The sequence below is a fragment of the Falco rusticolus genome, chromosome Z, assembly GCF_015220075.1.
Source record: "Falco rusticolus isolate bFalRus1 chromosome Z, bFalRus1.pri, whole genome shotgun sequence".
NCBI classification, from domain to species: Eukaryota; Metazoa; Chordata; class Aves; order Falconiformes; family Falconidae; genus Falco; species Falco rusticolus.
In genome coordinates, this window is record NC_051210.1 from 72,800,860 (window position 1) to 72,828,359 (window position 27,500).

At 44.1% G+C, this 27,500-nt stretch overlaps 1 protein-coding gene across 4 annotated transcripts in view; it reads left to right on the top strand.

Moving 5' to 3' along the window:
* PDZD2 (PDZ domain containing 2) overlaps nucleotides 1-27,500 on the top strand; it is a 204,716-nt gene that overhangs the window by 163,116 nt on the left and 14,100 nt on the right. For 3 of the 4 annotated variants that reach the window (XM_037373554.1, XM_037373556.1, XM_037373557.1), the window contains 14 exons: nucleotides 1,689-1,800; nucleotides 3,715-3,863; nucleotides 4,524-4,643; nucleotides 7,163-7,277; nucleotides 8,978-9,051; nucleotides 9,217-9,442; nucleotides 10,486-10,603; nucleotides 12,844-12,976; nucleotides 16,146-16,227; nucleotides 17,027-17,130; nucleotides 17,894-18,062; nucleotides 19,263-20,053; nucleotides 21,161-21,305; nucleotides 23,323-26,905. In XM_037373554.1, the coding sequence (XP_037229451.1) occupies nucleotides 1,689-1,800; nucleotides 3,715-3,863; nucleotides 4,524-4,643; nucleotides 7,163-7,277; nucleotides 8,978-9,051; nucleotides 9,217-9,442; nucleotides 10,486-10,603; nucleotides 12,844-12,976; nucleotides 16,146-16,227; nucleotides 17,027-17,130; nucleotides 17,894-18,062; nucleotides 19,263-20,053; nucleotides 21,161-21,305; nucleotides 23,323-26,905 (5,921 nt within the window). The remainder of the gene's footprint in view (nucleotides 1-1,688; nucleotides 1,801-3,714; nucleotides 3,864-4,523; nucleotides 4,644-7,162; nucleotides 7,278-8,977; nucleotides 9,052-9,216; nucleotides 9,443-10,485; nucleotides 10,604-12,843; nucleotides 12,977-16,145; nucleotides 16,228-17,026; nucleotides 17,131-17,893; nucleotides 18,063-19,262; nucleotides 20,054-21,160; nucleotides 21,306-23,322; nucleotides 26,906-27,500) is intronic. The other variant, XM_037373555.1, reaches the window with a different exon arrangement.

The window sequence follows — 27,500 nt, forward strand, 5'->3', positions numbered from 1 at the left end:
TCCCCTTGTCCTTAACGCCAGGACGGCATTGAGCAGGATTTATTGGTTTAGTTTAATAAGAGGCGTACAGAACTGAAATAATAAGCTCCATTTCCTTTGAAAGTGAGGAAAATTAAAATGGCATGGTTAAATCTGGGCAGCCGCCTGAAGACAGTAAAGCGATACGTTCACATGTGGCCAGAAGGTTAAGGTGGAGCTGGGTTTTTCTTCTTGTCCAAGTTACGAGAGAGCCAAAGATTACAGACACACGACTTCAGGGAGTTCTCTCAAGCTTTGTGGATTGGATTTCTAAGTGTTTTCTGAATAGGATAAAAACTCTCGGTGGTTTATTAGACAAGCTCAACAACTTAGAGTACCTACTTTATTGCAAATGCTAGTGTCTTTCTCTACATGTTTATAATTAGTGTCAGAAAAGTATTTTTGCTAATATAAGAAAGAAACAGAGGCATAGGTAATTTAGAAGTTTTTACCTTTTATTATAGTCTGAAGCTGAGTTGGATAAAATGTAATTTTAGGAAGCCACTGAGAATGCCTTGAGGCTTTCCCTGGTGTTGGTGTTTGCGCCTGCGTGCCCTTCTGTGGATCATATGTGAGGCTGGAGGTTTTGCTGTCTGTAGGTTTGCAGCCTCCAGGATTACTCCGCGATGAGGTGAAGGAACAGGGTGCACAGTTTTAATGGGAGTAGCAATTGTCTCCTGTTTTTCCTTTTGCCCCACTAGATGGAAATATATGTTAATGCAGAATGCATCTGTACTTTGTTTCTGTTGTACAGTCAAAATAAAGAAAAAAAAACCCAAAACCCTCCAAATGAAACCCAGATGCCATGTATTAGAAACACAAGGTATACTGAACGGGTCACCCTTGAGCCATGTCAAGGATCGCTGTGTAACGGCACATCTAGGGAAACGTGACTGCTGTAGCTTGGTAAAGGAAGCAGCGAGTGGAGGCGGTTATCACCGGCGTCTTCCACAAGACATGGCTTGGGGAGAGTCTTCATGGGCTTTGCAAAAGGGCAGCTTTGCTCATCCCTGACCGTGTGGGAGCAGGACACGGCATGCTGTTATATATTGTCACCTTATACTGTCACCCACACCTAGGCAAACACAGCAGGTAAAGACTCCTGTATTGCTGCGTTTGCTCAGGGGGCTGGGTTACGATTCCACATGTAAATTTAAGTTGAGCATTTTCAGGCCTTTAAGTGCTTAGCTGTATAATCTTCATAAACTTCTGTTAAATTAGCTTTTCATTATACATTGGCATTCAGCTCCAGACACTTAACACTTTTTAAAAAGTGGTTTTCTCTGTAAAGGTGTGATGACTCTGGACCCTTGCTGAGCTAAACAAACTGCAATAAAAGCTATATTGATATTTAGTTAAAATGCATGTAGAAGCACCTGAACAAAGGTGCTGTAGATGCTGCCAACGCTCTGGGGACAGTAGTGTGGTTCCCTGCAGGGGGTCCCTGGCTCTGCTGAGCCATACCTGTACCCATTGGTAAGATTTGCAATAATGTCCAAAGACATTGCTGAAAGTTACTTACAGAAATTTGTGCTGGCTTAATATGATGACATGTTTTGGAAAATAAGATGATGTGCAGTGGAATTTTCTGTCCCTTAGTAAAAATGAGAGAAATTCCATCAACTTTTCTGGTTTACAAGTAAATAATCTTTTTCCCCCACTTTTTTTAGGTGATGGAAACTGAGAAGTCTCAAGATCCAGCTTGTGCAGAAGTGTCCAAAGGAAACAACCAGAGTCCAACTCTGGGAAGTGGCATACTGAAATACAGAAGTCGATCCCAAGGTAAAGCTGTGTTGATAAAAGATAGCAATAGTTGAATTTTTATGTTGTATATTTATTTTAGCTCTCTGAAAGTGAGATAATATTTATTTTCTTTGGAGATCCTATTAGTTTAATTAGGAAGGAAAATTTGAGCCTCCTGAATGGAACTATTTGATGGACAGAAAGATGAAGGAAAACTTTGGAAGCTTCTTTTCTTTGCTTTGCTTCATACTTTCTCTCTCTCCCCACCCTGTTTCAACATGCCATCACCAAAATACCCATTATGGCAAATACTCCCCACATTTTCTATTGCTTTGTCCCCAGGTCTTAACAGTAAACCTCTGTGCAGAGCTCAATCACATTCTTTTTCTTACTGCTTTCTGAGGCCACTCCCTCCTGCGTTCACCTTAATTTCCATTTACTCAGATATTTATAGCATCCTCTAGGGAGCTCCTCTGCCTGTAGCCCCTGTGGCTGCGTGTTGGCTGCTCACTGGGGATCCAGCCCCGTTCCTGTGAGCAGTGATGAGTGATGCCCCTGCGCTGTGGGTGAGCTCAGAGCATCTCCCAGCTTGGTCCCAAGCCTGGGCTGCCACGTGGGAGCCGAAGCTGCGTTCAGATAGGCAGAAAAACCAGAAACGTAACTGTCCTCCTAGGAAAAGAGAAGGAGAGGTGCCAGGAGGGTCTGGGAGTGAAAGAAGTACTGGGATGCTGGGTCCTGCCAAGATAGCCGTCCTAGCTGTGTGCAGCAGTAGTGGTGCCCTGTGTGCCCAGGGAAGGCGAGCTTTAAAACCAGAGTTAATTTCACACCAGATAGCATGGAGTGGATCTAAATTTCATTTTGGAAAGTGAGTACAAATTGTGCCTATGGATGTGGTGGCAAACTTGCTTTAATGCTGAGTGAAAACAAATGGTTGCCCCAGCTCTGTGCTCCATCCCTCTCTGGTACAGGCAGTGCTGCTTGCACAGCCTCCGAGGAAGGAAGAGGTGGCAGAAAATGGGTTTGGGGCTCTCCTGGGCAAATTTGCAGTGGGTCTGCCTCAGCCCATGGCTTGTGAGCTTTGTCCTCAGAGTAAGGACAGGGCAGCGAGGTGAAAGGAAAGCAAAGCTGCTCCTTTCTGTGGCAGCTCCAACTTAACATGGGTTCAAAGTAATCTTAAAACCACGTCATGAAATCCAGCTTGCATGAATTTGGCCTGTCTGTGTCTTGGGTTTTCACCTGTAAAATAGGGGTTAATGTCGCTTCCCTGCATGGTGAGGAAATGGCAAGGATAAATGTGTGGGAACTGCTGTGACCAGGGTCCTGTGGGGACCTTGGAGAAAACTGGAGGAGCCCCGGTGCGAGGACTGGGGTACTCTGCAGCTAATTACAGGATGTCCTTCAAGACAAATAATTCTGTTTCTTACATGAACTCTGCACTCTTCTCCTCTTTAAGACAACTAGGACCATTGCCAGAAGGAAAGAAAATAGCATTTATTTGGCACATTTTTCCTTTTTCCATTCCAGAAAAATTTCCCTCAAAGTGACATGACACCTCCAGAAATGAATACTGCTACAGTGTCAGGTCTTTTAATTTTAAATAAATGAAGCTTGAGAGCTTAGTGCACTGGCAAGTGCCATTGGGTGAGAACAGCTGAATTTCTTTTCTATCCCTGAGCTACCGGCTCAATTATCTTCTGCTTTTCCTTACTACCATGACCGACAGTGCTGAGGAGTTCAGCATCACTGAAAGATCATAGAAAACCTGTGACAGCAGGAGAAGTTTCTAGCAAAGGATGACTAAAACTAGCTTCTCTCTGCCAGGTGGGGAACTGCATAGCGTTGTTCTAAGGCATTGTTTAATCTGGGATTTGCAGGAAGTGATTATTGCATGCTGATGAGAGGATAAAACAGCCCTGAGATGTTTGTGGGGGGTGTTTCTGTGGTTTTCGCTAGGTGCTGGATCCCGCTTGGAGTCCGTGGGAGAAGATGATGAGCTGACAGTGGAAAATGGTGAATCGAATTACGAAATAGCGGTGAAATATTCCCGGGGTGGAAGAAAGCACTCTCTGCCCCAGCAGCTTGAGTCGGCAGGAGCCAGGCAGGTGGGTGGAAGGGCAGGGCTGGTTCTCAGCACCTCACTGTGCTCAGTCCTTCAAGATCTATCTGGAGCTTGTAGGAGTGAGGGTCGTGAAACAAGGCCATGTAGGTACATCACGGGCACTGAAACCAAGCCTGAACACAAAAATGGGATGTGTTGGCCCCCTATGGAGAACTTCTTTACCCTGAGGATGGTGAAGGAGGTTACTTCTTGCTGTGGCCAGAAGGTCCTAAGGCTGATCTAATGAGTTGCAGTTCTGGAGGTCTGAGGACTCAAACAAAAATTAAATTCTGCTTATCTTTATTTTAATGATTTGATGATGTAGGCTTTTTTTTTTTTTGGTCTTTTTTCTTTCTTTCTTTCTTTTTTCTTCTAACAGATAAGGACTTCAGTATATGATGAGGCTACCCTTAATCTTTTTAATTTAGATTGTGACTGCTACATTACAAAATGATCCCACTGTGCGAAATGCAGGAAAATTACTGTGGCAAGATTCACTTTGACTGTAATGAGCTAGGATTTCTTACCTTGAACATGTTTCTCAATGTATCAGGAAGATCCCCCCCCTCCTCCTTCCCTGACACATACAATTTTCCTGGTATGACATCCCAGTACCTGTGCCAAGCAATCAGAACAACTTCCCTTGTTTGCTGATGTTTGTTAGGACTACCATATCGTGAAGAAATCCACCCGTTCCTTCAGTGCCGCCCAAGTGGAATCTCCATGGAGACTGACCCAGCCGTCCATCATTTCCAACATCGTCCTGATGAAAGGGCAAGGCAAGGTGAGGATTTCTGCATGTGGCTGGTTTCTCACATGTAGCAAGACCGTCTAAGAGATGTTTCTCATACCCAAGACTTCCAGCAGCCTTCGAGGTAGCCAATAATAACAGTCAGTAATAATAAACAGATCCCATTTTCAAATATAAATGCCCAAGTTACACCTGCAAAATACAGGGGAAACGATGTTTGTTCATGGGCTTGACATGAGGTGGCTTTCATTCCGATTTGGTACATCTGGTCATTACTGAGTTATCAAATATTAATAACGGATCTCTAAATATGTATGTATGCAAAGTTGGTGAGGCTACAGAAGAGTACCTGTTTGCATGCATATTTATGGGCAAGCATATTTTATCTATGTGGAATGTAAAAAAAAAAAAAAAAAAAAAAAATCACTGAGTTAAGCATTAAACCCAAAGACAGGTTCTTGAGAGTGCTGAATTCTCTGGGTCAGAGCATCCTCTTTGCTCCCCTCAGTAATTTGTTTGCACATTTGCTAGATACCAGCTGGCTGAATGCTGAGGGGAAACAGACAAGCATTAACTAAGGTGTATATTGTTTTCCCTAATCCAGTCCACACTAGTATTGGAGCTATCATTTCCATATGCCAAAAATATGTGTGACTTTTTCTGAAATACTCTTTGAATTCATCAGATGAAAATGTTTCGGACTAAAAAGCCTTGTTTTGACTTTCAAGCTCAAATACAAAACAAATTCCTTGTTGTGCTTTAAGTTTAGCAAAGGGTTAGAAATAATGACTTCTTTGGGTAGATTGACTCATGGTTGCTGTAGCTCTCCTTGTTTTGGGAGCTTCGGGTTTTTTCATAACATTTCCATATTACTTCATTTTTCATGTACTTATTGTTTTGACCCTGTTTTTCTCCTAAGAATTAGATTATTTCTCCCTGTGGGACAAGCCACCCTCTCCTGCCTTTCTGCAGTTAGTTCCAAAGCATTAGGAAGCAGTTGGGAGTATGTGGACTCTAGTGATCACGAACCACCCCAAACGTTTGGAAGCCCTCCACCCACTTTTTGAGTGGTCACTTCTGTTAGGGGTTGCACTGTGTACAATGTGTGCAGTAGCATTTGCTTTACTGTCTCTGTGCAGACCTGGGACTTGAGAAGTGTTTCCACAGAGTCACCGTGTTGGTGGCTGCGAGCCGAGTGTTTGTTTGCCCTTGGTTTTCCATCTGCAGGTAGATCTGCAAGGGGTGGTTTTCTGCTCTGGGGCAGCAGCGCTTCTCCAAGAAGGTGGGCTAACGTGGGAGCTGCTGTGCTTAGCAGCTGTATTTCTCCCAAGCCACCCCACAGAGCCATGAGGAGAGCTGCTGTGTCTGCAGGGCAGTGCCGGCAGCCTCCTGCCTTGTGTAGTTTGCTTTACGGTTGATAATTGCTCTGTAAACAGTTAGTTGAGTTATTTTGTATGGCACAGGGGAGCTAAGATGCTTCCTTTCTGGAAGTTAGTAATGTCTTATCAAATTACTAGAAGCTTATAACGGTGGTGGTCTACTTTATATTCACAGAGTAAAACAAAAGAGCTGGTTGTTGTATTGCGTTGTAAACACGGTGTTAGTGCCTGCCCTGGCAGCATCCCTCAGCTGGAGAGCACTGCCTGAGGCGCTAGTAATAACCGTGTTTTCAGATCACTGAAGCACAACAGCTTTCCACTTCTTTTGTCCACCTGGTCTGTGACTTTTCTCTTTATTCTGTAAAATGCGTGTACAGCAGTGACAAAAGGAGAAATGGGGGGTGGGGGTGGGTAGGGAAAGCAGGGCAGGATGGATCAAGGAAGTGATTTTGCTGGGAAGTAATTCAGCAGAAGGGGGAGAGGTTCATTCTGCTGTGCTCATCCGTTCCCTGATCAGCTTCACAAGATGGTCCCACAGCCAGCTGGGGCAGCACAGGGGCAAGAGCTAACAGATGGAGCCCTTGGGAATGTATTGATCTAGATTTATTTAAATACAACGTGGTACATGTCTCCAGAATAATTAAAAATGTACATGTGCATGGCAGCACCCCCACACCAGCCCCCTTCCCGCTACATTCCTGACATTACAGCACTGACCTTATGTCATGTTCTTAAGCTTTTCTTTTTCCTGAGGAAATGCAGGATCTGTGACAGCAGAGAAAACTGCAGTTAATCTTGGATATAGATGTCGGGGTGGGGAATCTACTGTCTGTCAATTTAAAAGCAGTGTGTTACAGTTTGTAAAATGGGAATAGGATAACACAAAGCCATTGACCCAGTGTTTAAAAAAAAAACAAAACAAAAAGTAATCTCAAAATAGCATATTTGCTATTTCAGCTTGAGGTGTCTGCTGCTACTTTTTGGGCTCATGTGTGTTAATATTAGAGTGAAAATAAATGAGGAAATGCAAGCAGAGGGTAAGATGGCAATGCAATTCATCCCAAGCTTTTAGGTTTTCATCTTTCCTTTGTCTTGTATGTTGTGGGCAATCTTTCTCACACAGGTGATAACAGTAAGGTACCTGACGTGCATCTTCTCCTCCCTTTTCTGTAGGGTCTTGGATTCAGCATTGTAGGAGGTCAGGATTCTGCTCGTGGACGCATGGGGATTTTTGTGAAGACTATATTCCCAAATGGAGCAGCGGCTGCTGATGGAAGACTTAAAGAAGGTATGGTAAAGAGAATCCAACTGCATGTAAAGGACCACAGTGGGTTGTTATTTCAGTCCAGCAGAAAAATTCAAGTACAGCTTTATTTAGGCACCTGGCCATCAGCAAGAGGCTGTGGAGGATGTAACACACCCTGTTTGTCCATCCTGGGGAAGATCACAGCAGTTAACTTGATTATATTGCATACTGAGAAGGGGAAACTACAGCATGATGGATTTTGCTTTTTTTTTTCCCCTTCCTCTTCAGTGAACTTTATTTGCCCAAGCCATAAGCTGCAATTCTTCAGCTGGAGAGGGTCATTGATAGCAGTGAAACATATCTATCCAACCAACATCTGGATTAGAGGTGCTGGTCCAAGAAGGGGTTATACAGACAGACATGCTTGGGGGAGGCTGTTTTGGCACCTTGTGCTTTCTGAGCCTCTTGGTATGATTTTGACATAAATCAACAACAGTCACAACCAGAAAAAGAAAAGAGGGTGGATGGCATTGGCAGTAAGATCACCCGGCTAGTTAAAATCAGGATATAGCTGCTTCTCTATTACTGTTTTTCCAGTCTTGATCTCAGAGTTGGACGTATAGCCAGCTCTGTGTGTTTGCACCCGGGTCCGAGTGCTGTGCCAGACAGACAGACTCCTACGCACTGTTGAAAATACAAAGTGACCACGAGTTTAGAGTGGTGGTTTACAGCTCTTCTGCAGGGGTTGTGTTACTTCTCTCCCACAGAAGGCTGCTCCTCTGTTACTTTTCTCAAGCTGCTCCTGTGTTACTTCTCTCCTTCTCATATCATCATTCCCCTCTTTACATCTCATCACGCTTGTTGTATGTGAGGCAGCTTTTGGTGCCAACTCTCACACTTGCTGCCAGAGGGAAGCTCGCGTCCCTGCAGCATGGGCTGTGCACTCGCCATGGGAAGGCAGTAAGTAGGCAGCTGTCTCATAAACCCAACAAGCCTTTGCAGGTTATTCAGAGCTTGCATACTTCCCCCTCACCACCCGTCCTGGGGGCTAGGAGGGGAGAGGAGGTGTAGATTTGGCTGATGACATTGCCCCATCTAATTTTGCACAGATGCAAGTAAAATTGCAGAAAATGGATCTGGATCATGCTGACACTGCTTTTAATAAAATAAAGGTAGATCAACACAGCTGGGTGTAAGTAGTAAGACCCAGAGCCTGGAAGTAGGTAGAAATGTGACAGGACATGTTTGTTGGGGTGAGAAGGGCATTTACTATTGCAGTGTGTGGCCTACATGCTTCTCCATCCACAGGCATTTAGTAAGAGGACAGTGGATGCAAAGTTAGTTTTCTCTGAACAGGCTTTGGAGTGATGTGCTGTAGTGTTTCGCTTAGATTCTCAGTTCTCCTGTTGATGCTCACAAAGGAAAGGGAATTTGGACTTTGTGTTAGGAGCATCTATTTTCAGACTTTAGTTAAAATCTCTAGCATTTTCAGCTTGTTCGTTAGTATGAGAATACCAAATTAGGGAGCCCTGCTGAAGAACAGTCTTTACTCTGCTAATTCATCACTATTAACTTATAAAGGCATTAGGACAAATGAAAATAAACTGAGAGCAGTAAAAAGCTTTTTACTGAATTGTTAATTGGAATCCTCATAGTAGTGGGTCACCTTATGTATGGGAGATGTTTTTTACATCTCTGTAGTCTGTATATTGCTGACTTCATTTTTTCTATCTAATTACCAGGGGATGAAATCCTAGAAGTTAATGGAGAGTCTCTACAAGGACTGACCCATCAGGAGGCCATTCAGAGGTTTAAGGTAACATGGATGTAGTAGAGGAGAGATTCTTGCTCCCCTTCGTCCAGTGCTATTTCATACCTTCAGCTTTGTATTCTTTTGTTGCCACAATTTACAGTATGTGGGTTTATTGGCAAATGTTTGTGTATCGTGTTGCCTTATTGGGGTTCTCTGACATCTCTGCAGCAACTCAAGAAAGGTGTGGTGACCCTGACAGTTCGTACGCGGCTGCGCAGCCCAAGCCTCACACCCTGTGTGACTCCTACCTTGCTGAGCCGCTCCAGCTCCCCCAGCTCCAGTGCTAGTGGTGGTATGCTGGTCCCTGGCCCCGACGAAGCAGATGGTTCCTCCTCCAGCCGCAAAGGACCTGGCCCAAAGGACCGGATCGTCATGGATGTGACACTCAATAAAGGTGAGGGTCCATTGAAAAGAGCTTGGAGAACAAATCCCTGCTTCTTCAGGGAGTTTTGGGGAATAGACTAGAGACACTAATATCCAGGGCACCCTGTCCTTCTGATCTTGAACCACAGGATAGGGGAGAAAAACAGCCTCTAAAGCAAAAACTTCTGAAGAGTTCCCCCTTCCATGTTTTGCTGCTCCAGAGTCAGCAGACTCTTGTGGCTACCAGTCACTGTCCATGCTGCTGGAAGAGTCAGGCTGCAAGATACCAGGCAAAATGTGAATTCACCTCTTGGCAGCCCAGATGGCTATGCCCTTCTGGTAAAGGGCAGCGCTAGGGAAGGCAAAGCCATGCAGAGTGCTCAAAATTGCCTAGATGAGCTGTTTGAACTCCTGCCTGAGGGTTGCACTTATCATCAATAATTGCACAAGATAAACGTGGAGCATATGCTATATGTGGTGGGACAAGTATGTTGATTTTAAAGGCTTAAAATGTGCTGATTTTAAAGGTCAGATTAAAAATTTGGAGAGAGAAAATAAGATGCCCAGCAATTCCTGCTTTAGGAATGCTGTTACCTGAAAACAAACAAAGGTGAAATTGGACAGAGGTAATGGCTGAACCAGCGATAACGTCTCACCTTTCTTCACGCAGCTTAGCTGAGGAATGGCATGCAGATATTTAACAAAAGAGAGTAGTGTGGCTGGTAGCATCTTCTGTGCTCACGTTTTTCTGCAGTAAAGTGATATCTTTACTGGATTGCTGCCCCTACTCCTTTGTGCCTTGGACCAGATCAGAACTGGTGTGACATTTCCAGGCTGTTCCCACGGCACACAGAAAAGTTGCTGGAAGTGATGGATCTCAGAAAACAGTTGGCATCAGATATTTTCAATCCTAATTTCCACTGTTGGTCTTGGCTTCCTGACTTAGTGCACCTAAGGCCAGCTCTGAAACAATACATGCGTCTTGGTCTCAGATGGGACGTGGGAACACAAACACTTGTGTGTCCTGTGTGATTACAATCTACTACTTTTCTTTGTACTTTTTGTTTTTCACAGAGCCAGGGGTTGGGCTCGGCATTGGTGCCTGTTGTCTCACGCTGGAAAACAGTTCTCCAGGGATATACATTCACAGCCTGGCCCCAGGATCAGTGGCTAAAATGGATGGCAGATTAAGGTTAGTTAAAGCAGAAATGTGCTGGTGTGGTTTTGCAATAAAATTGATTGAGACTTTGTTTTCACCAATTGGTTGTTGTAGCAGGAAGGGGATTTATGCTTAAAGAGTTCACCAAAAAGAAAACATTTAAATAAAGACATTCCAAAGTGGTATTAAATACCCAGGAAACACCATTCTCTGTGCTGGAAGCAGCACAATCATTAAGGTTTGGGTTGGTCTTTTTTTTAAATTCTGTATACAGAAAGCTGAACCTAATAGCACCCTTTGAGAAAGGGGAGCAGCAAGCGGTACAGCCTCATATCTTTTTATTAGAGCTGCAGCGAGAAACCCCAGACTGGGAGGAAATTTGCAGAGCTCTGCTAAAAGCTCAGTCACCTGAAACTCTCTTAAAAAGAGCTGGGGGAGATGTTCTTGCAGCTGACTGTGCCCATGGCTGCAGCAGCAGTTTTTTGCCCTCACTGTCAGTCTGGCAAGATTGCTGCAGGCTGACCTGCCTGTCTCATTTGTTCTTCCATGGAGTTTGGATGTCGTTAAGGAACCATAAGAAAGAGAAATAATCATTCCTAGGGTTCCTTTGTGCTTTACGTATTATTAAATGACAGAAAATTATTTGCTGTTCCTGTCCTGGAGGCTTCACTTTTAAAAACTATTGGAGGAAATCTTCCACCTTTCTGCATTCCTGCATAAATGCTGGTGGGCAGTGGGAGCATCCCTTGGGAAGGGAGGCTGTACTGAAGACCCACTGGGACTGTGTGATCCAGCTGAATGTCTAGCATGAGCACTGGTGCAGAGAGGCTGAGCAAATACCTTACTTTCACATGAGTAGAGTGCCTTTTGTTTCCTTGTTCACCAGGAAAACTGTGATAGAGTAATTTGGTTGTTTTTTATTTTAATAAGGGAAGAAGATAATTTTATGGTGGCATCCTTGCCAAAACCCTTGGAAGTTCCTGCCATATGGAAATGTCTATAGGAGACAGTATTTAATGTTAACTTGCTTTCTTGTAAGACTCTTTGGAAAAGATTGCAGTGCTGGTTGTGCCTATATAACAGCTGTATCATGTATTAGGTTTAAGTGATTGATTATATCCAGGCATGCTTCCCAGATTTCTAGCTTGCTTCTTTGAGACATTGCTTCTGTTGTCCCATCAGTGGTTTATGGCTCCATAAGCCAAAACTTAGGGGATGGTTTTGATTTTTGGAAAATTTCATTAATCAAATACTGGCTTTGCAATACCAGGAGAGGTTTGAGTCCAGCCTCTCCATATCTGAGCTCCCTCTCTCCATCATGTGCCTGTGTAAGTTACTCCATTTGTGTAATTTCTAATAGCTGTGTAAATCTAAAAGATGGGCAGGGCAGCAGCATGTTTACACAACCAATGGGTCAGCCTTTGCTTTCCTAAGCCTGTACCAGAAGTACAGGTAGGTGAAAGCTGCCACATGCAATTACCATTTTGCCATTGGTGTGTGGACTCACACTGCAAAGTCATTTCCATTGTCTCAAGTAGCCCAACATAAATCAGCAGTAGTAGGTTATTTGAGAGTATCTATTTAAAGCAAGTGCTTTAGTAATTATGGAGAATGCTTTAATGATATCCCTAGTTGATGGTCTTTTCTTTTGAATAGTTCCAGATGTCTGAGCACCATGAGCAAGAGTTAAGAAATTGGGAAAACAAAACTGAACAATCTGTGCTTTCCTTTCAGAAGAGGGTTTTGTTGTTGTTGTTTGTGGGTTGTGTTTTTTTTTCCTTTTAATGGGTTCTGTATGTGAATTTGAAGCAAATACAGGCTTATCACGCTCAATTTTTTCCTGGAGTAATTTCACAAACTCGTATCTGAATCGTGAATTTCTTATCGGTATTTGTGTTAAGTAATTCAATATGATAGGAAGAAACACCCCATCTGAATCTAATTTTTCCTCTTCTGTGCTCAGTAAGTATCTGAATGCAGAACTGGAACTGAAATTTGCTTTCACCATGGTCCAAATGCAGCCAATTTTGTCTGTTGATTTAATAGGGTTTGTAGCACTGACAGTAAGTGCAGAAGGGATCTCTGGACCTCCCTCATGAAGTCAACAGGACTTAAAGCATTCACGTCACTGGGAGCAAGAGCAAAACTGGCTTCTATGCAAGGCAGATCTTTTCCAGGCGCTTGTATCTTTGAAAAAGCTTGGCCATCAGTTGAAAGCACACATGTTTTTGTAAAAGACGGTTGTGATTAACTGGCTCAATGTCTCTCTGCAGTCGGGGTGACCAGATCCTGGAGGCAGATTCAGTGAGCCTGCGTCATGCAGCATTAAGTGAAGCCTATGCCATCCTGAGTGAATGTGGTCCAGGTCCAGTGAGCTTAATCATCAGTCGGCACCCCAACCCCAAGGTGAGGAGAAAATGTGCTAGTGTGTCTGGGTGGTTTTCATCTGGCACTGCAATTTGAGTCTTGCTGTCGGGAAAGCGATGAAGAATATTGGATTTTTCTATGGCATGTGTTGTGCAAGAAGTCAGGGTTGTAATGATGCCTTCCAGTTTTGTAAGCGTAGCAATGCTGGACTGTCCCTGCTGCTTTTCACTTAGTCACCCGCTGATCAAATGCATTTTTCCTGGAACTACTCGAGTGAAGTGTTCCCATCTTTCTTGGTACCAAGGACTTGGTCTCTGGACCAAATGGCAATGAAATATGGCACAAGTCCTCTTTTAAAAGTTACTTTGCAGTTATTTGTCTTTGAGTAGAATATAATTTAGAGCCAGGAATATAAATATCAATGGATTGAACTGATCAATTGTAATAAAGTAGTAGGAATACTGTTTTGAAAAAAGTTAAATCTGTCCAAAGATCAAAGTCTTCTTTCAGGAATTAAAAAGTGAGAATCTGGAATGTACTGCTACTGTGAAATCTGTGCAAGGGCAATTTGGAAATGACGTTGTGTTTACAAAGTATTTTCAGAGTATTTTCAAACAATTTTTAAAAATTGGTGGTAGAAGATAAAAAGTCTTTTAACCAAGCTATAGGGAATAACAACTTCTTTTATTTCAATATTTCAAAGAATTTCGTGAGTGTATAAGACCTTCCTGTTTAAACAGGAATGAAGCTGTAAAAATATTTGCATTAGTAGGTCTAGAGAGCTCTGACTTTTAAACTCATAACTACAAATGGAGGCCTTAATAAAGCCATATCTAGGAGAACTCAGGTTTCTTGTTTTATAATTAATTGCATATTTTCCACTAAATCAAATATACGAACAATAGGCAAATAGGGGTCTACTGCCCACAGTTTATTATCACTGCTGCAAGACCTTGTGCTGCTAAAAAGAAAGGGGCTGTGGTTCTGTTACTTAAAGGTAAGCATGGAGGAGGTAAGAATTGGGCTTGTAGCCTAAGATAACAGTATTTCTAGGGAGTCAGTATGCTGTGCTGAACCAGCCTGATGGTTCAATTTGATTGCATTATTAAAGCATACAGACTTTATGAAGAGTATAAGGAGTATGATGTAAAAACTCCATGGAGAGAAGCCTGCCCTCTCTCCCCTGTCCTTCGTTTTCTTGTGGTGGTGGCTTGAAAGCCAATGAGTGACCTAACCAGGTATCTGCTGAGAAGATGAACTGAGTTAAGCTAATTGCTTGCTATTACTTAGTAACAGAGGGAAACTATTAAGTGGCTCCTATTACGGTTTTCCATAAGTAATATTTAAAATGACAACAAATCCTTTGCCAAGAAATGCTAAGAAAAGCTAAAAGTTGAGCTGCAGAGACCCTAAAGAATTTTTTCCTCCCAGGCAGCTTTGAATCTACAGTTCCTCATAGCTGGATCTCTGAAAGAGTATCCATAGGGGGACCCATATTTGTCATTATGTCACTGTTACCCTTTGTCTGACAGCACTGGGGGTTCTAAAGAGGTGTGTGGGTTATTTTATTAGCTCTTCGTAATACCCCAGCCTGCAGATTGCAGTTACGAATTACCTTGTCTGTTCCAGTTTGATCTGCCTGAGGCATAGAGGATACTAAAAAAAAACCAAATTGGCAGAGCTTCCAGAAGTATGGATTTTTGATTAGCTTTAAACAAATTTAAAATAATAAAAAATAATAAATAAATGCAGTCTGCCTAGCACCTAGTTTTACTCCTGGGACATTTTGTACCCAAAGGTTTGTAGAGTACTGGAGCGTACTTGGTCCATATCCTCTAAGAACTCCCTGTGCCTCAGGAGCCCAGAAGCTTTTGGTTTACTGTAGGGTCATGCCACAGGCTGAAAACAGAGACGTATTTCTATAAAGGCTCATGTTGTTTTGGACATTTTTATACTTAATGTCTCATTTTATGACACAAAAGGTCCACAGTACATTTTGTTGCTGAATATGTTCACTTAGGTGTTTTTATGTACTTCCAAGAGAAATACCACAAATTTTTTTTTTCTTCTTGTTAATCTGAGTGAATGTGGCATTTAAACTATGTTTAAACGGCTGAGTTTGCTTAGGAATCTTTCAAATCTTCACGGTTCAGAAAGATTCAAGTTTCTGGTCTCTATTTATGCTGAATTTTAATTCATGTAAAACAATGTGCATAGCAATTATTTTTGACAGAATTAACTTGCTTTCTGTTTTTAAATATATATTCCTGCAGACTAGCTGTTCCTGTTATAAAATTATGTGGAGTTTTCCAGTAATAAGAATTAAGTGCATGGCAGTAATTCAGGACAAAATTAGCAAATACGGTAAACCAGTATTTATTCTTAAACCAGAGGAACATTAATTACCAATTACTGACTTAGAGTTTTCTTTTTAAAAGCAAGGAGAAATGAAAATTAAAAAGACAGCTAGTATCGTGGGAAGTCTGGTATTCTTCCGGTAGGTTAAGTGTAGAGTATCTTCTGTTGCTGATGTATGCTTGTACAAAGCAGTCTTTGTCTATTTTAAAGTAATATTTTCTTGATAAATCAATGTACAGCACTTAATTGAGTTAAAATTGTGCTGTAATGGCTTCATTTGATTTCTTTAAGTCTGTTGCTGTTTTATTTGTTTGCATAATGTGGCACTTGGACGTGGGTTTCATTAAGTCAGCAGGCTTCTGCCTCCTGGTTTGTGCGGGAGAGTGGCATGGAGGGAGTCTGAATCAGGGGACCAGGACGTAGGAGCTGTCAACTAGGTCTTAGAATCATAGGATGGGGACCTTAAAGACCATCTAGTTCCAACCCCCCTGCCACAGGCAGGGACACCTTCCACCAGACCAGGTTTCTCAAAGCCCCATCCAGCCTGGCCTTGAACACTTCCAGGGATGGGGCATCCACAGCTGGTCTGGGCAGCCTGTTCCACCGTCTCACCACCCTCACAGTAAAGGATTGTTTCCTAATACCTAATCTGAATCTGTCCTCTTTCATCCTAAACCTGTTACCTCTTGCCCTATCACTGCATGCCCTTGTAAAAAGTCCCTGTTCTTTGCTGCATCTTTAAAATAGTAGCATATCTGAAACAAACCATGTATTTGTAGTGGTAAGGGATCAGAATTTCTTCTTCATTTCACCTACCAGTTTGATCTTTGGTCTTCCACTTCAACTTTAGGTTTCTGAGCAGGAGATGGATGAAGCAATTGCACGTACTACCCACCGAGAGAGCAAAGATGCCAGCTCCTCTCACATCACAGGTAGCAGCATGTTCTCTCTTAATATGTGTCCTTTTCCATGTGCGGGAATGTTTAAGGATATGCTCTTGGGTTGCCAAAAGGTGGTTGCTCTGTCCTCTCTTCCAAGATGAATGAAAAGCAGAATGGCCCAGCAGGGGAGGAGCAGGAGGAATCAACTCCATCTGTGTACACTTATCCATGTAGATGGCAAAAAAAAAAAGAGAGAGAGAGAAAGTCTTGTGTCCATTTGAAAAAGTCCAGATACTATTACTGGACTATATGTTTTAACTCCATTTTAATCTTTGGGGTCATGTCAAAATGTGTGCTCTGGCATTTGTCTGATGTTTTTGAACTCCAGACTTAACACTTTCTAAAATCTTAGGGATGAAAGAAAACTCTTGGCAATGACAGTGACTGGTAAGGTGATTTTTAGACAGAAATGTTGCATTTGTAATTATCCTTTTCATATCTGTGTTAGCTAAGACCTTTTTTGAAGTAGACCTTGCCAGTGGCTTATTTGTCTTTCAAAGTTGCACCTAGTCAGCAGCATGCTCCAGCGGGTAAGGAAGACCTGCTCATCTCTTGTTCATAGCTCTGTCCTGGTCCTGACTGGCATGGCATGTAATAATGTTCTGCCTTATCTGAGGGACAGCTTGTGAAATGTTAAAAAAAAATATCTCACTTTAGGAAAGCAATTCAGATAATAAGTAAGTGGGATTAAATGCGGCCAGCCCCCAGCTCAGAAGGTGAATGAGGAGCTTGTTTGGATATATGGACCACAACCTTAATTTTTGGCATCTAACTAAGCTGTGTTTAACAGGAGCTGTACAAAAAAGTCCATCTCCTAGTGTGAAGGCCAAACAAGGAGAGACCTCATCTCCCCTCAGCTGGACTATGAAACGCTTCCTGGAGCCAGCAAGCCGGGTAAAGGGATTAGATGCAATAATAACAGTCTACTTCAAATTCAGCTTTTAGTGAAGCTCTTAGTTGATCAAGGACTTCAAAACCAAACCTTTATACTCCTTCTCTGTCACATGGGCTCAATAAAAGGGTTTGTTTCTTACATCATGTTTTAAATCATGACAGCAGCAAGCTTCTGTTCGTCTGTGTGGCTACAGCCTTTGGGAGCAATGTGCGAAGCATGCCAGTGAAGGCTGTGGGTTCCCACCTCCTGCCACCTTGAAGGCACCCCTGCTTTGTTTGGGACAGAGATGAAGTTAGCAGGAGAGACCTGAGCCTCTGGGCAGAAGGCTGAGGGCTTGTTCTCTCTGTATAACCACTGCAGTGGAAAAATCTCTGGCATTCCTGGGAAAGCCAAAGCAGCTGTGCAGACTGTGTCCAGAGGTACAAACCCTTCCCTTCGCTTAGTGCAGAAGGTGTATAAAGGCAATTACACAATTGAATGGTTTCATCCCTTGTTTCTGCATTGAGCTACACCTGCATAGTAGCGGGATTTGGATTCCCTTTTTATTTATTATACTGGCTAAAACTGTATTGATGTGCAGCATTTCAGCCATCCAAGTCTGACAGTTTGCCTCTCAGTAAACTGACGAAGTCCTCTGGTTTTAAAATTGGCTTTAAACTTCCTTTATTGATACGGGAATGTGAGTGGAGTTTGTGGTGCTTTGTATGCAGACAGGGGCTTTAAGCATCAATGATGGTGAGTCACCAGACACACTTCTTTCAGCAGGGATCTGTCAGCTCCGAGGCAGAGCTTTCCCAGTACTTCTCTCACGATGGTACAAGCCAGCTCCCATTTTCTGATGTTGTAACTGGCTCCTGTGACGATGAGCAGCTCCATCAGAAGAACAGAAACAGTTTGTTGGATGATGGATCACTTCTTCCTGGCAACCTGAGTAAGCGACGGAAATGTGTTTGGTCATTTGGCTAATGTGGGGAGAGTCACTGAGCACTGGTTTGCTTTATAACAGAACTACAGTGATTCCTGTGCTGGCAAGAAATGCTGGGCAGTGTAGTGCAAGCCAATGCCGATCATATGAAATTCTGGGAGACAGAAAGGGGTTCACAACAATGCACATAAATGCCCGTTTCCATGGTACTTTGTCCAAATTGCTGCTCTGATTATGTGAAAATTATTTCTATTTGATTGGTTTGGCCAAAACTAGTTTGACAGTGCTACAGGATTTTTTTTTTTCAAATGACTGGTGATCGTCTAATTGATTACATTTAAATGAAAGTGTTCATAGCTGTCTCAAATACACAATTTCAAAATGTCACATAAAGCAGTGTAAAAACAACAAATGTTAAATTTGACATCAGATTTTGCATATGCTTCTTTCTTCCCATAGTAACTGAATGAAATAGTCCTAAATTTCCTTACTGACATGCACATGATCTCAAATTCAAAGGCTATTATAATTTTTCTCCCTTTCCTATGCTTCTCAAGTATATTCTCTTTGTATACAGCTTATTTTTCTGTGGAAATTAATTATTTAATTTAGTTATCTGTAAATTAATTAATTACATTATTTAATGTTTTGATTCAAAATTAATTATTTAAAACATTTTTGCAGTTTAAAATACCCACCAAACAAAGCAAAACAAAAAAACTTTCTACAAAATAAGATGCAGTTCTTTCTGAGAAGGTTGTGGAAAGGATTCTTGGGTTTATTAGTCTTTAATTTGAAACTGATTGTCATGTGCTTGTGTCTTTGTTCAGGAAAGCATTTGTCACTCTTTTTTTGCATAGATTTAAGCAAAATGTGAAAGAAATTCAGTTGTTTAAAGTAAAATACACATGTGAATTTGCATCCCTTTCTTCTTTGGGTCATAGTCATAATTTAGAAATAAACTGAAAATGGAACCAGATGTGCCATGAACTGATTTTGGGAATTACCCATAAATTGTAGTGCTATCTGCCATCCCTCTTGCTGTTTACCGTAGTTAGGTGGAGGACCTGAAAAAAATGCTTTTTTCTTTGTGAGGAAAGGTTAAACTTCCCCTGCAAGCAGAGCCACAAGTACTCTTCTACAGTCAGATGCATGATGTTAGAAATCATCTACAAATGCAATTAAAGCATAATTTTTCCCCCCTAGCTGCTAGAGAAGCAGGAGTGGCAAAAGCAAATGGCCTGGCTTCTCCAACTAGTGGGAGATCATCTGGCCTTCACAAGAAGCATGTGGAGTCTGTCCGACCCGGCATCCTCAGTGACAGCCCCAAATCTGCCCGCAGCCCCTTTCATCGACAGAGGAGGGTTGTTTTCTATGATGGTGACATTAGTGATGACGACGAAAGTTCCCACTTACAAAGAAGCCAGAGGGTCAAGACCCAGGAGGATGCTGGCATTGTCATTGCAACCTCGTCTGTAGAAATCGGTGATGAGACCCAGGATAGTGAGTCATCCAGATACAGCAGCATGGAGACATCTTCCCCTGTCTTCAGCAACTCTGTGGAGTCTGCAGACAGCACGCTGGAGCAAATTGACTCTCCTTTTTTCCCCATCATAGCATTTGATTACTCAAGTGTGCCTGAAGTTCGTCTTGGCAGCCTGAGTTTGAAGGAGCTCCGGGAAGCACAACTCGAATGTAAGAGATCGCCAAAACTTGAGCACAGAGCAGTCACAAGAGTGAAAAGCATGATGAGCACTGAGTGCCGAAGCCTTCACAGACACAGGACAGAGGAGCATGGCTCTTATAACAAGCCAGCTACAAAGACACTCCCCCACACAAAGAAGTGTGAAGCATCCGATGGGGCCAGGCAGGGCCAGGGTGAAATAGTCACTCTGGTTCGCAATGAGCATGAGTCGTTCGGCCTGGATTTGGAAATCCAGGCCATGCCCTTAAAGGTTGTTGTCACAGGGCTGCGACCAGGTGGAGCAGCAGAAATGGTAATTTTTTAATTTGGGTTGCCTTGTCACGATTTGCTTTCAGTTTGCAGGTATGATGGTGATGATGATTTTTAATATTATTATTATTAAGCAGCAAGTGAGCTGTTGCAAATAAGCGCAAGGGAGATGTTTGCTGGGCAAAACATCTCATCCTATATTGTTCTGAAGCTGCTGTTAAATTAAGTGTTTCTGATTCGGAAGCACACCCTGGCTGATTCAAGGCTAAGAAAGTCAAGAGGCAGACCTAATGAGATGGACTCGTCCCCACTCGCAGTCACAGTTTTGAGGAAATACTTGCTTCCTTTTTTTTTTTTTTTTTTTATCAGGGGCAAAGACAAATTAAGTAAATCTTGGTGGCAAAAATGTTCATTATTTTATATGTACATATTCCTTTGTTACACAAATCTGGTACCAGGAGGGCTTAGGTGCTGGCCAGGTTTGCCAAGGGCCATGGTAGTACCCGTAACATATTGCTCTCCTGTGTCTCATACACATATTAGGATGGATACTTGCTTCATGTGGAATTGCTGATCTAGATGCAAAAGAAAGAGGAAGGAGGATACTCTGGTGTACAAAGCTGGATGTAGCATTTTTAATCTAGTCAGTGGCTACTATGGTGAGAGGGGACATGTTGTAGAAGTTTGAATTGGGCTGAGAGCTGTGGATTTGGGATTCTGTTCCTGTTTTTTTCTCTGTTTTACAGGGCAATGTTTAGAAACGTACTTAGGCTTTTACCTTAAGAGCAAGTCCCTGTCCAGTTTAGTTATTTAAATGTATCCCGTTGGTCCAGTAGGAGATTATGACCAGGAATATAATTCATATTATATGAGGGCTATGTTCTCCATCCTCATACCAATATCACAGAAAAACCAGCAGCTCTTTTGACCTTCCTAGTTGAGATTGGTCATTAATTCCCTTCCTGGCAGAAGCACAGTCTGCTTTTTATTTAGGTATTGGCAAACTGACAGCAGTGGTACCTGTGCTCTGCAGTGATGTGAGATAGGGAATGTTGCTCCTAAGCCATTAATTGCTTCTCTGCAATCTTTGCCCTTGTGGCAGGGCTTCTAATGTGTATTTATAATTTCTTTGAATCTGTCATTGCATTAGGGATCAATGGGCAAGATGGCTGTAGGAGATGAGATTACCACCATCAACAGCATACCAGTCAGTAAGATGATGTACGAGGAAATTTGCTTGCTGATGCAGTGTCTTCCCACATCTGTAACCCTGGAGATCCAGAAAGCAGCATCAGGTGAGAGAGTAGTTTTTCTTTCGTACCATTTATTCTGAGTACCAGTGAAGAAAATTCCCTTGAATCAGATGGGTCTGATCTGCTGCTGCCCCAGCTTCCCACATTGATCCAGATTAAAAACACAGCACGCTGTGTCTGCATTGGTGAGCCAGGCAAAGCACTTCATCACCAAACCAGGCTTCAAAGTCCTCCCTGGCACTACAGTGAGGGGAGCAAACCTGCTCTCTGTGAAGCCGTCAAAGCTCCCTCTTACTTTATGTCCCTCTTGCCAGCATTTGCGGAGGTTTGGGTCATTACATGCAGACGAGAGCTAACTCGCCAGTGACCTTGTGCTGAAACCCATTTTACTGCTATGCCTGTTCAGTAAATATGTGACCCGTTATAATCACATCTGTCCCTCTTAAATCTGAAGTTCAAGTAATGTTTTTATGAATGAACAGTAAAATAATAAGAACCTCCTTTCTTTCTCTTTCATGTGTCAGAACCCTCTAATGTGCAAAATAAAGAAGTAGAAAACCCAAGAAAACTAGGATCTTACCAAAATGTTTATTTGCATGTTTCTTACAAGAAGTTTTCTAGTTTGAGTTGAAGTATTCAGTACCTACTTAGTTTCTGCTCAGGGCTGATTTATGCTGCTACAACAATATATACATCCCCACAGACTTTACAAATTATGTGGTGTGGAAATGAGTGTTTGAAATAGAAAAGCATACTTTTCAAATTCAGGAAGAACATAATATTTTGCCTCATTCTAGCTTATGATCTTTTTTGTGTACCTATTAATACCTGGGAGCCTAAAGTGCTTCCAGATGCTTCAGTTTCAGTTGTTCTTTAAGGAATTCCTGGCTTGACAGGGTCCTGTTCTTTTTTCCTTAGATTGCTGTGGCTTTTACATACCCATGGCATTGGGATAGGGACACATTGACACTCCTTTATCAGGCAGCCTTTCTGCTTTACTCTTCACCTTGCCCTGCCCCACTGGCAGCGAAGAGGGGTCTCTTCAGTGTATGATCCAGCACGCTGAAGCAGGGCAGTACTTCGCATTCTAGGCTGGCTGCTTCAAATTTTTTTCTGGGATGTCTTCCCCTTTGACTCCAGGAGGAATCCACACTTCTTAATGTGGGTGCCTAAGATAAGTGGTGTGGATAATCCCACAGGTTTGTGCAAGGATTAGAGAGATGTGCTGGCAAGTTTGAATGAGCAGGAAAGGATCCTGACTCATGTGAATACACTGCTCCTTCTCCATGCACTCTCTGGGCCTCATCCGGTAGTAACTGGCCTCTGGAAGGCACCTTGAATGGGGGTGCATGTCCCAGAAGCAGTGTATAAAGGTGCAAGCAGATGCTTAGGGTGAAGTGCTGAAAATGAAAGAGCTGGAGAAATGGGTGAACAGGATATCAGTGCAGCAGTGACAAGGAGCCCAAGAGTGGGTTAAACATGTGTCGGAAGCCAAGAGAGGTCTGTGCCAGAAATCCTGTAAAGCCCATATGTTTAATGCGTGTATAATGTTACCCGTGCGTGTCACATTAAACACCTGCAGAAGTGCCGAGAGGATCAGAGTCAAGTTATTTATGCACAGCTTGTCACTGTGTTGTCTGTTCACCTTTGTTCGCTATGCCAGGGTTTTGTGTACTCTCTGCAATCTATTGGAGACATCTTCGATCAAACAATTAATGAGAAGTGGTACTGCTCAGCCTGACTTACTGCACACTGACAATTTGCTAGTTGGCTGCTTGACTGCTGAAATTTCCAAGATGAGAATTAAACAGATCATGACTACTCACCTTGGATAAGTGGATTGCTCCCTCCTGTGTGCTACTGAAATACACAGGGTTATGATTAATTTGAGTTGCTGTAAACACTGTTACAGACGAGGAGGAGTGCAGAGCAAAAGGAAAACATGTAGTATGACTATGTGGGTGTTTATTTTTGTAATAAAACCTGGTGTTTTGTATATCACTTCCTGCATCTGACAGGATTTTACCTTTTTTTCTTTATTATTTTTATCATGATGCAGCTGTCAGCAGATTTACAAACCTCATCCTGTCTCCAGGGGTAGACAGTCAAAATCAGGCCAATGTCAACAGCATCCTTGCAACTGAAGAACCACCAAGTGCTGGGAAGCGAGAGGGAGCGGGTTTGCAAAATGCTGGTGTCGTCTGTGCGGTGGAGAGGACAACACTGCCACCTGATGCCACGACCAAAGATGTGCACAGAGGTCCAATGAAAAGCAGCGGTACCGAGGACTGCTCTGCCATCCCCATCACTGACATCGATGACTTGCTCAGCCAAATGGGACCTCCCGAGAGCAGGGCTTCACGCACGCCGTCGAGAGCGGAAAGCCCCCTCCGAGATGAGTACACCACAATGTGCTGCTGTGGGACTGATGAAGGCTGTCCTGGTTCTGAGCCACAAGCAGCCAAGGAGGAGCTGCTGGAAAAAGCTGTGAATTGTGGAGCTAATGCACAAGGGGTTTTGGGGCTGTCTGTGTTGGACTCCATTAACACAGGCAAACTTTTTACTGTGAATAAAAACTCTTTAAATAACTATTCTAGGAATTTTAGCAGCTTAAATGAGGATGAGTTGCCTACAGCAAACTCTCTGGAAGGTAAGAGAAGTGACCCATTTCCAAAGTCTATGTATGGGGCTGCGGAGGATTCTCACTCTGACGCAGAGTCTCTCACAGAAACCTTTGACAGTTCTAACGAGGTGTTGCTTGGGCTGTGCGCTGCTGCAGGTGCCCCTGCAGCCCGTACTGTAATGGAGTCAGATGAGGAGCAAATTGAGATTTGTTGCATGAACGATGAGCCACAAAAGCGCACACAGGAGCAGCATCTCACATCCGCAACAAACTCATCCTCTCTGTCCCTGCTGCACCTCCACAGTGGCAACGTTTTGCAAACTGAGGACTGTGCCATGTGTGGGTCACTGGAGACAAGCATCAACAAACTAGGCTTGGAAGATCACGGCGGTCCCACTCCAGCTCCCTCACAGTGTTCAGATGTGTCCTCTGCATCCTTGTGTTCTCCTTCCTCAGTTCTCCTGCCAGAAAAAGACATCCTAAGGAATTCAGTCAGTATACCTGAAGTTTACTCTTTCTGTAACAATGGTGCCTTAAGTACAGAAGAACAGATGGGTTTGGGGAACAGTAACAGACATATGAAGTGCTGTGAGTCCATTGAAGAGGAAGGGTCTCTGCGCTGCAAAAAGATAAGCTTTTGCTCTGCTCGGAATGTTGGTGGCTTGGAGAGCAACTTGCTTGAGAAAGATCAGGATGAGCAGAGATCCAAATCTGAAAGCGAAACGGCAGTTGAGGACTGTGACCGTGCTGTTACAGTGAAGAAAGAAACCAACAGTTTATCCAACTTGTCTAAAACAGACAGCAATCACGTGAATGCATTGTCATCAAGAGCAATATCACTCAGGTCTCCCTTTCCTGCTAGATCTAAAGATCCAAAGGCTAATACAACTCATGACTTGCCAGGGAAAAATGAGAAAATTAACTCTGTGACTTCAGGAAGGACTCCAAATGGGAAAGTCCAAAGCTCAGGCACAAATCACTGCAAAGGCACTGCAGTACCGCACAGCCCATCCTCTCAGAAAAAATCTTGTCAGGAGTCTAAGGGAATGACACACAAAAGTATAATGGACACCCTCTTAAATAACCAGAAGGCCAAAGCAGGACCAAAGCTAAAAGGGTTCACCATCAAAAGCAAAGCAAAGGCAAATTCAGATTCTTCTGGCACTAATCCTACCAAAGTCAGCGGGGCTGATCAGAAAAGGGCTTCTGTTTCTCCACAGCTGTCCCCCAAACTCCTGGGAAAGAAAACACCATTGTCGCGCAATTCACCTACAAACCCTGATGCTGGCAAGAGCGTTTCAGCAGCCTCAAGGACTCTGAAGTCAGAGCTAGAAAATAAACCACCTATGGTCATACCTGAAGATTCGCTTTTGCCTCTCTTGAATGGGACCGGCAGCCCAACAGCAAGCAGTGACGTGCAATGTGACTGTGGAGACCTGCAGCAGGCATGGGGAAAGCCAAAAGAAACACAAGTTTCTGTGCAGCTTGCAGTGTGTCATGATAAGGTGGATGATTTCAGAGCCAGAGACAGTCAGTCCAAAGTCACTTCATCTCCTCAGGGGATACCAAAAGCTGAATATGTGAAAGGGCAGATTGAGAACCCTGGAACAGGCCTGAATAGAATCAAGAGCATGTATAGTGCAGATGACCTTAGGCAATTAGATCTGCAAAAGGTGCAACCATCTGCTGGTGGCTCTTCATTGAGGTCCCGCTCAGTTCAGCAGGAGCAGCTGGAAGGGCAGGAGATCCAGCGCACTTTCATTGAGGTGAAGCTTTCCTCATCATCATCCTCTTCCTCCTCCTCCTCTACCTCTTCCTCACCAGCATCGTTTTTGCAGCTGCCATTGCTGGAGAAAGCAGAAGAGGTGAACACAGAAGCACCTCAGCTGACGGATGAGATGGGGACCATGCAATATTTCTCAAAAGCAGATACTGTTGGAGACAGAAACCTCTATGGTTTGTCAAAACCTGTGACAAGAACTTACTCGATGCCGGCCCAGTTATCAGGTCACTTGAGGGAAGATTGCCATGCTACTACAGAGGTTCATCCTGTGCAAGGCCCCCAGGGCCATGCTGCGGAGGAGAAATACCCGCAGGCCGAGATGGGGACGTTAAATATGGTTCATATGAATCTGCCAAATGGCCAGAGTGGCAAGGAGCAGGCACATGCCTCCAAAAGCACCCAGAGGGTCCATGACGTGTCTCACTCAGCCAGCGACACTAGCTACCCTACCGCCGATAAGCTGAGGAGCTGCAGGAGGAATTACTACTACTATGAGCTGAACTGGCCACATGAACCTGTCTCATCCTTCTCTGTCAAACAGAGGATCAAATCCTTCGAAAACCTGGCAAATTTTGACCGGCCTGTTGTGAAGGCCATCGATATACACTCAGCTGTGAGGTCCCCCCTCACCAGGAGGTCCTGTGGTGGGATGCCCACAGCAACCAGCCCTGCCGAGATGCCACGGGCCTTGCGGCGCAGCTTGAGCTCCTACGGTGGCAGCCCGAGCCCGGCCAATACGTCTGCCATGGCCAAGTCTCCCACCAGCGCAGAGCCCGTGTGTGTGGCGGAGGGTGGCAAGGGGGAAGGAAAGCCCCAGAGGAGCGCAGAGGGCAGCGCTGGGGCGGACACGGGCGCCTTTCCCCCCTCGGCCTCGCAGGCACGCCGCAGCCGGGGCCTGGGGCGGCCACCACTGTCCCGCTCCAGGCTGCGGGAGCTGAGGGCCCTCAGCATGCCCGACCTGGACAAGCTGTGCGGAGAGGGCTTCTCGGGGCCGCTGCAGCCCGCCTGCTTCAAGACAGAGCTGGAAATCACCCCCCGCAGAGCCCTCGGCACGCCTGCCCGGAGCGATGCAGCCCCGCTAGCCCACTGCGGCCCCGCTGCCACAGCTGGGGTGGGGACGGGTGCTGGCAGCCCTCGGGACAGCGGTTCGGGGACGCCAGGGTCTGCCTCGGATGATGACGTGCCCCATGGCAGCTCTCCACGTGGGGAATGCTCAGAAAACAGCTGGTCCATCAGGTTGGTGTCAGCTTTGCTACCGCTGTTCTGGTCCCCACAAACCCCTCCTGAGGCAAAGTTACCCCAAGGCCGCCCCAAGGCGCGTTTCAGCGTTGGCCCCAGCCCCTGTTCCACTGAGGATCTGGGGTGCTGTTCACGCTCTCCATCGCTCGGGAGCTGCTGTGCTGCTGCCTGGTGGCAGCTTGTTCAAGTACAGGGTGAAACACTTCATCCAGGCCAGGCTGGACCCCTTTTCTGTGTCTCCTCTAGCTGGTTTTGGTCAGGTTTTGGCCATGTCACAGGACACCACAGCCCCTGTGGAGGGGACGCCACGCAGCACTGGCTGCCAGCACAGCCTTCGGTGACAAACGAGCTTGTTGTCCTGCTAGAAGCAGTCTCCAGATGTAGCTGTCGTCTTGTTTTTGTTAATGTCTGTTGCTAAAACCGTAAGGGAAGGACAAGGGGAACAGAACGGGGATTGAGTTTCAAACTTATTCCTAAATTGTCTTCTCTGCCTCTTCCCATTCTCCCAACATACACCATTTCTTACCTGTTTTCACGATTCCTGCTTGTTAATGGGTTGGCCTTTCATCCTTTACCCTAATGCAACCTACAC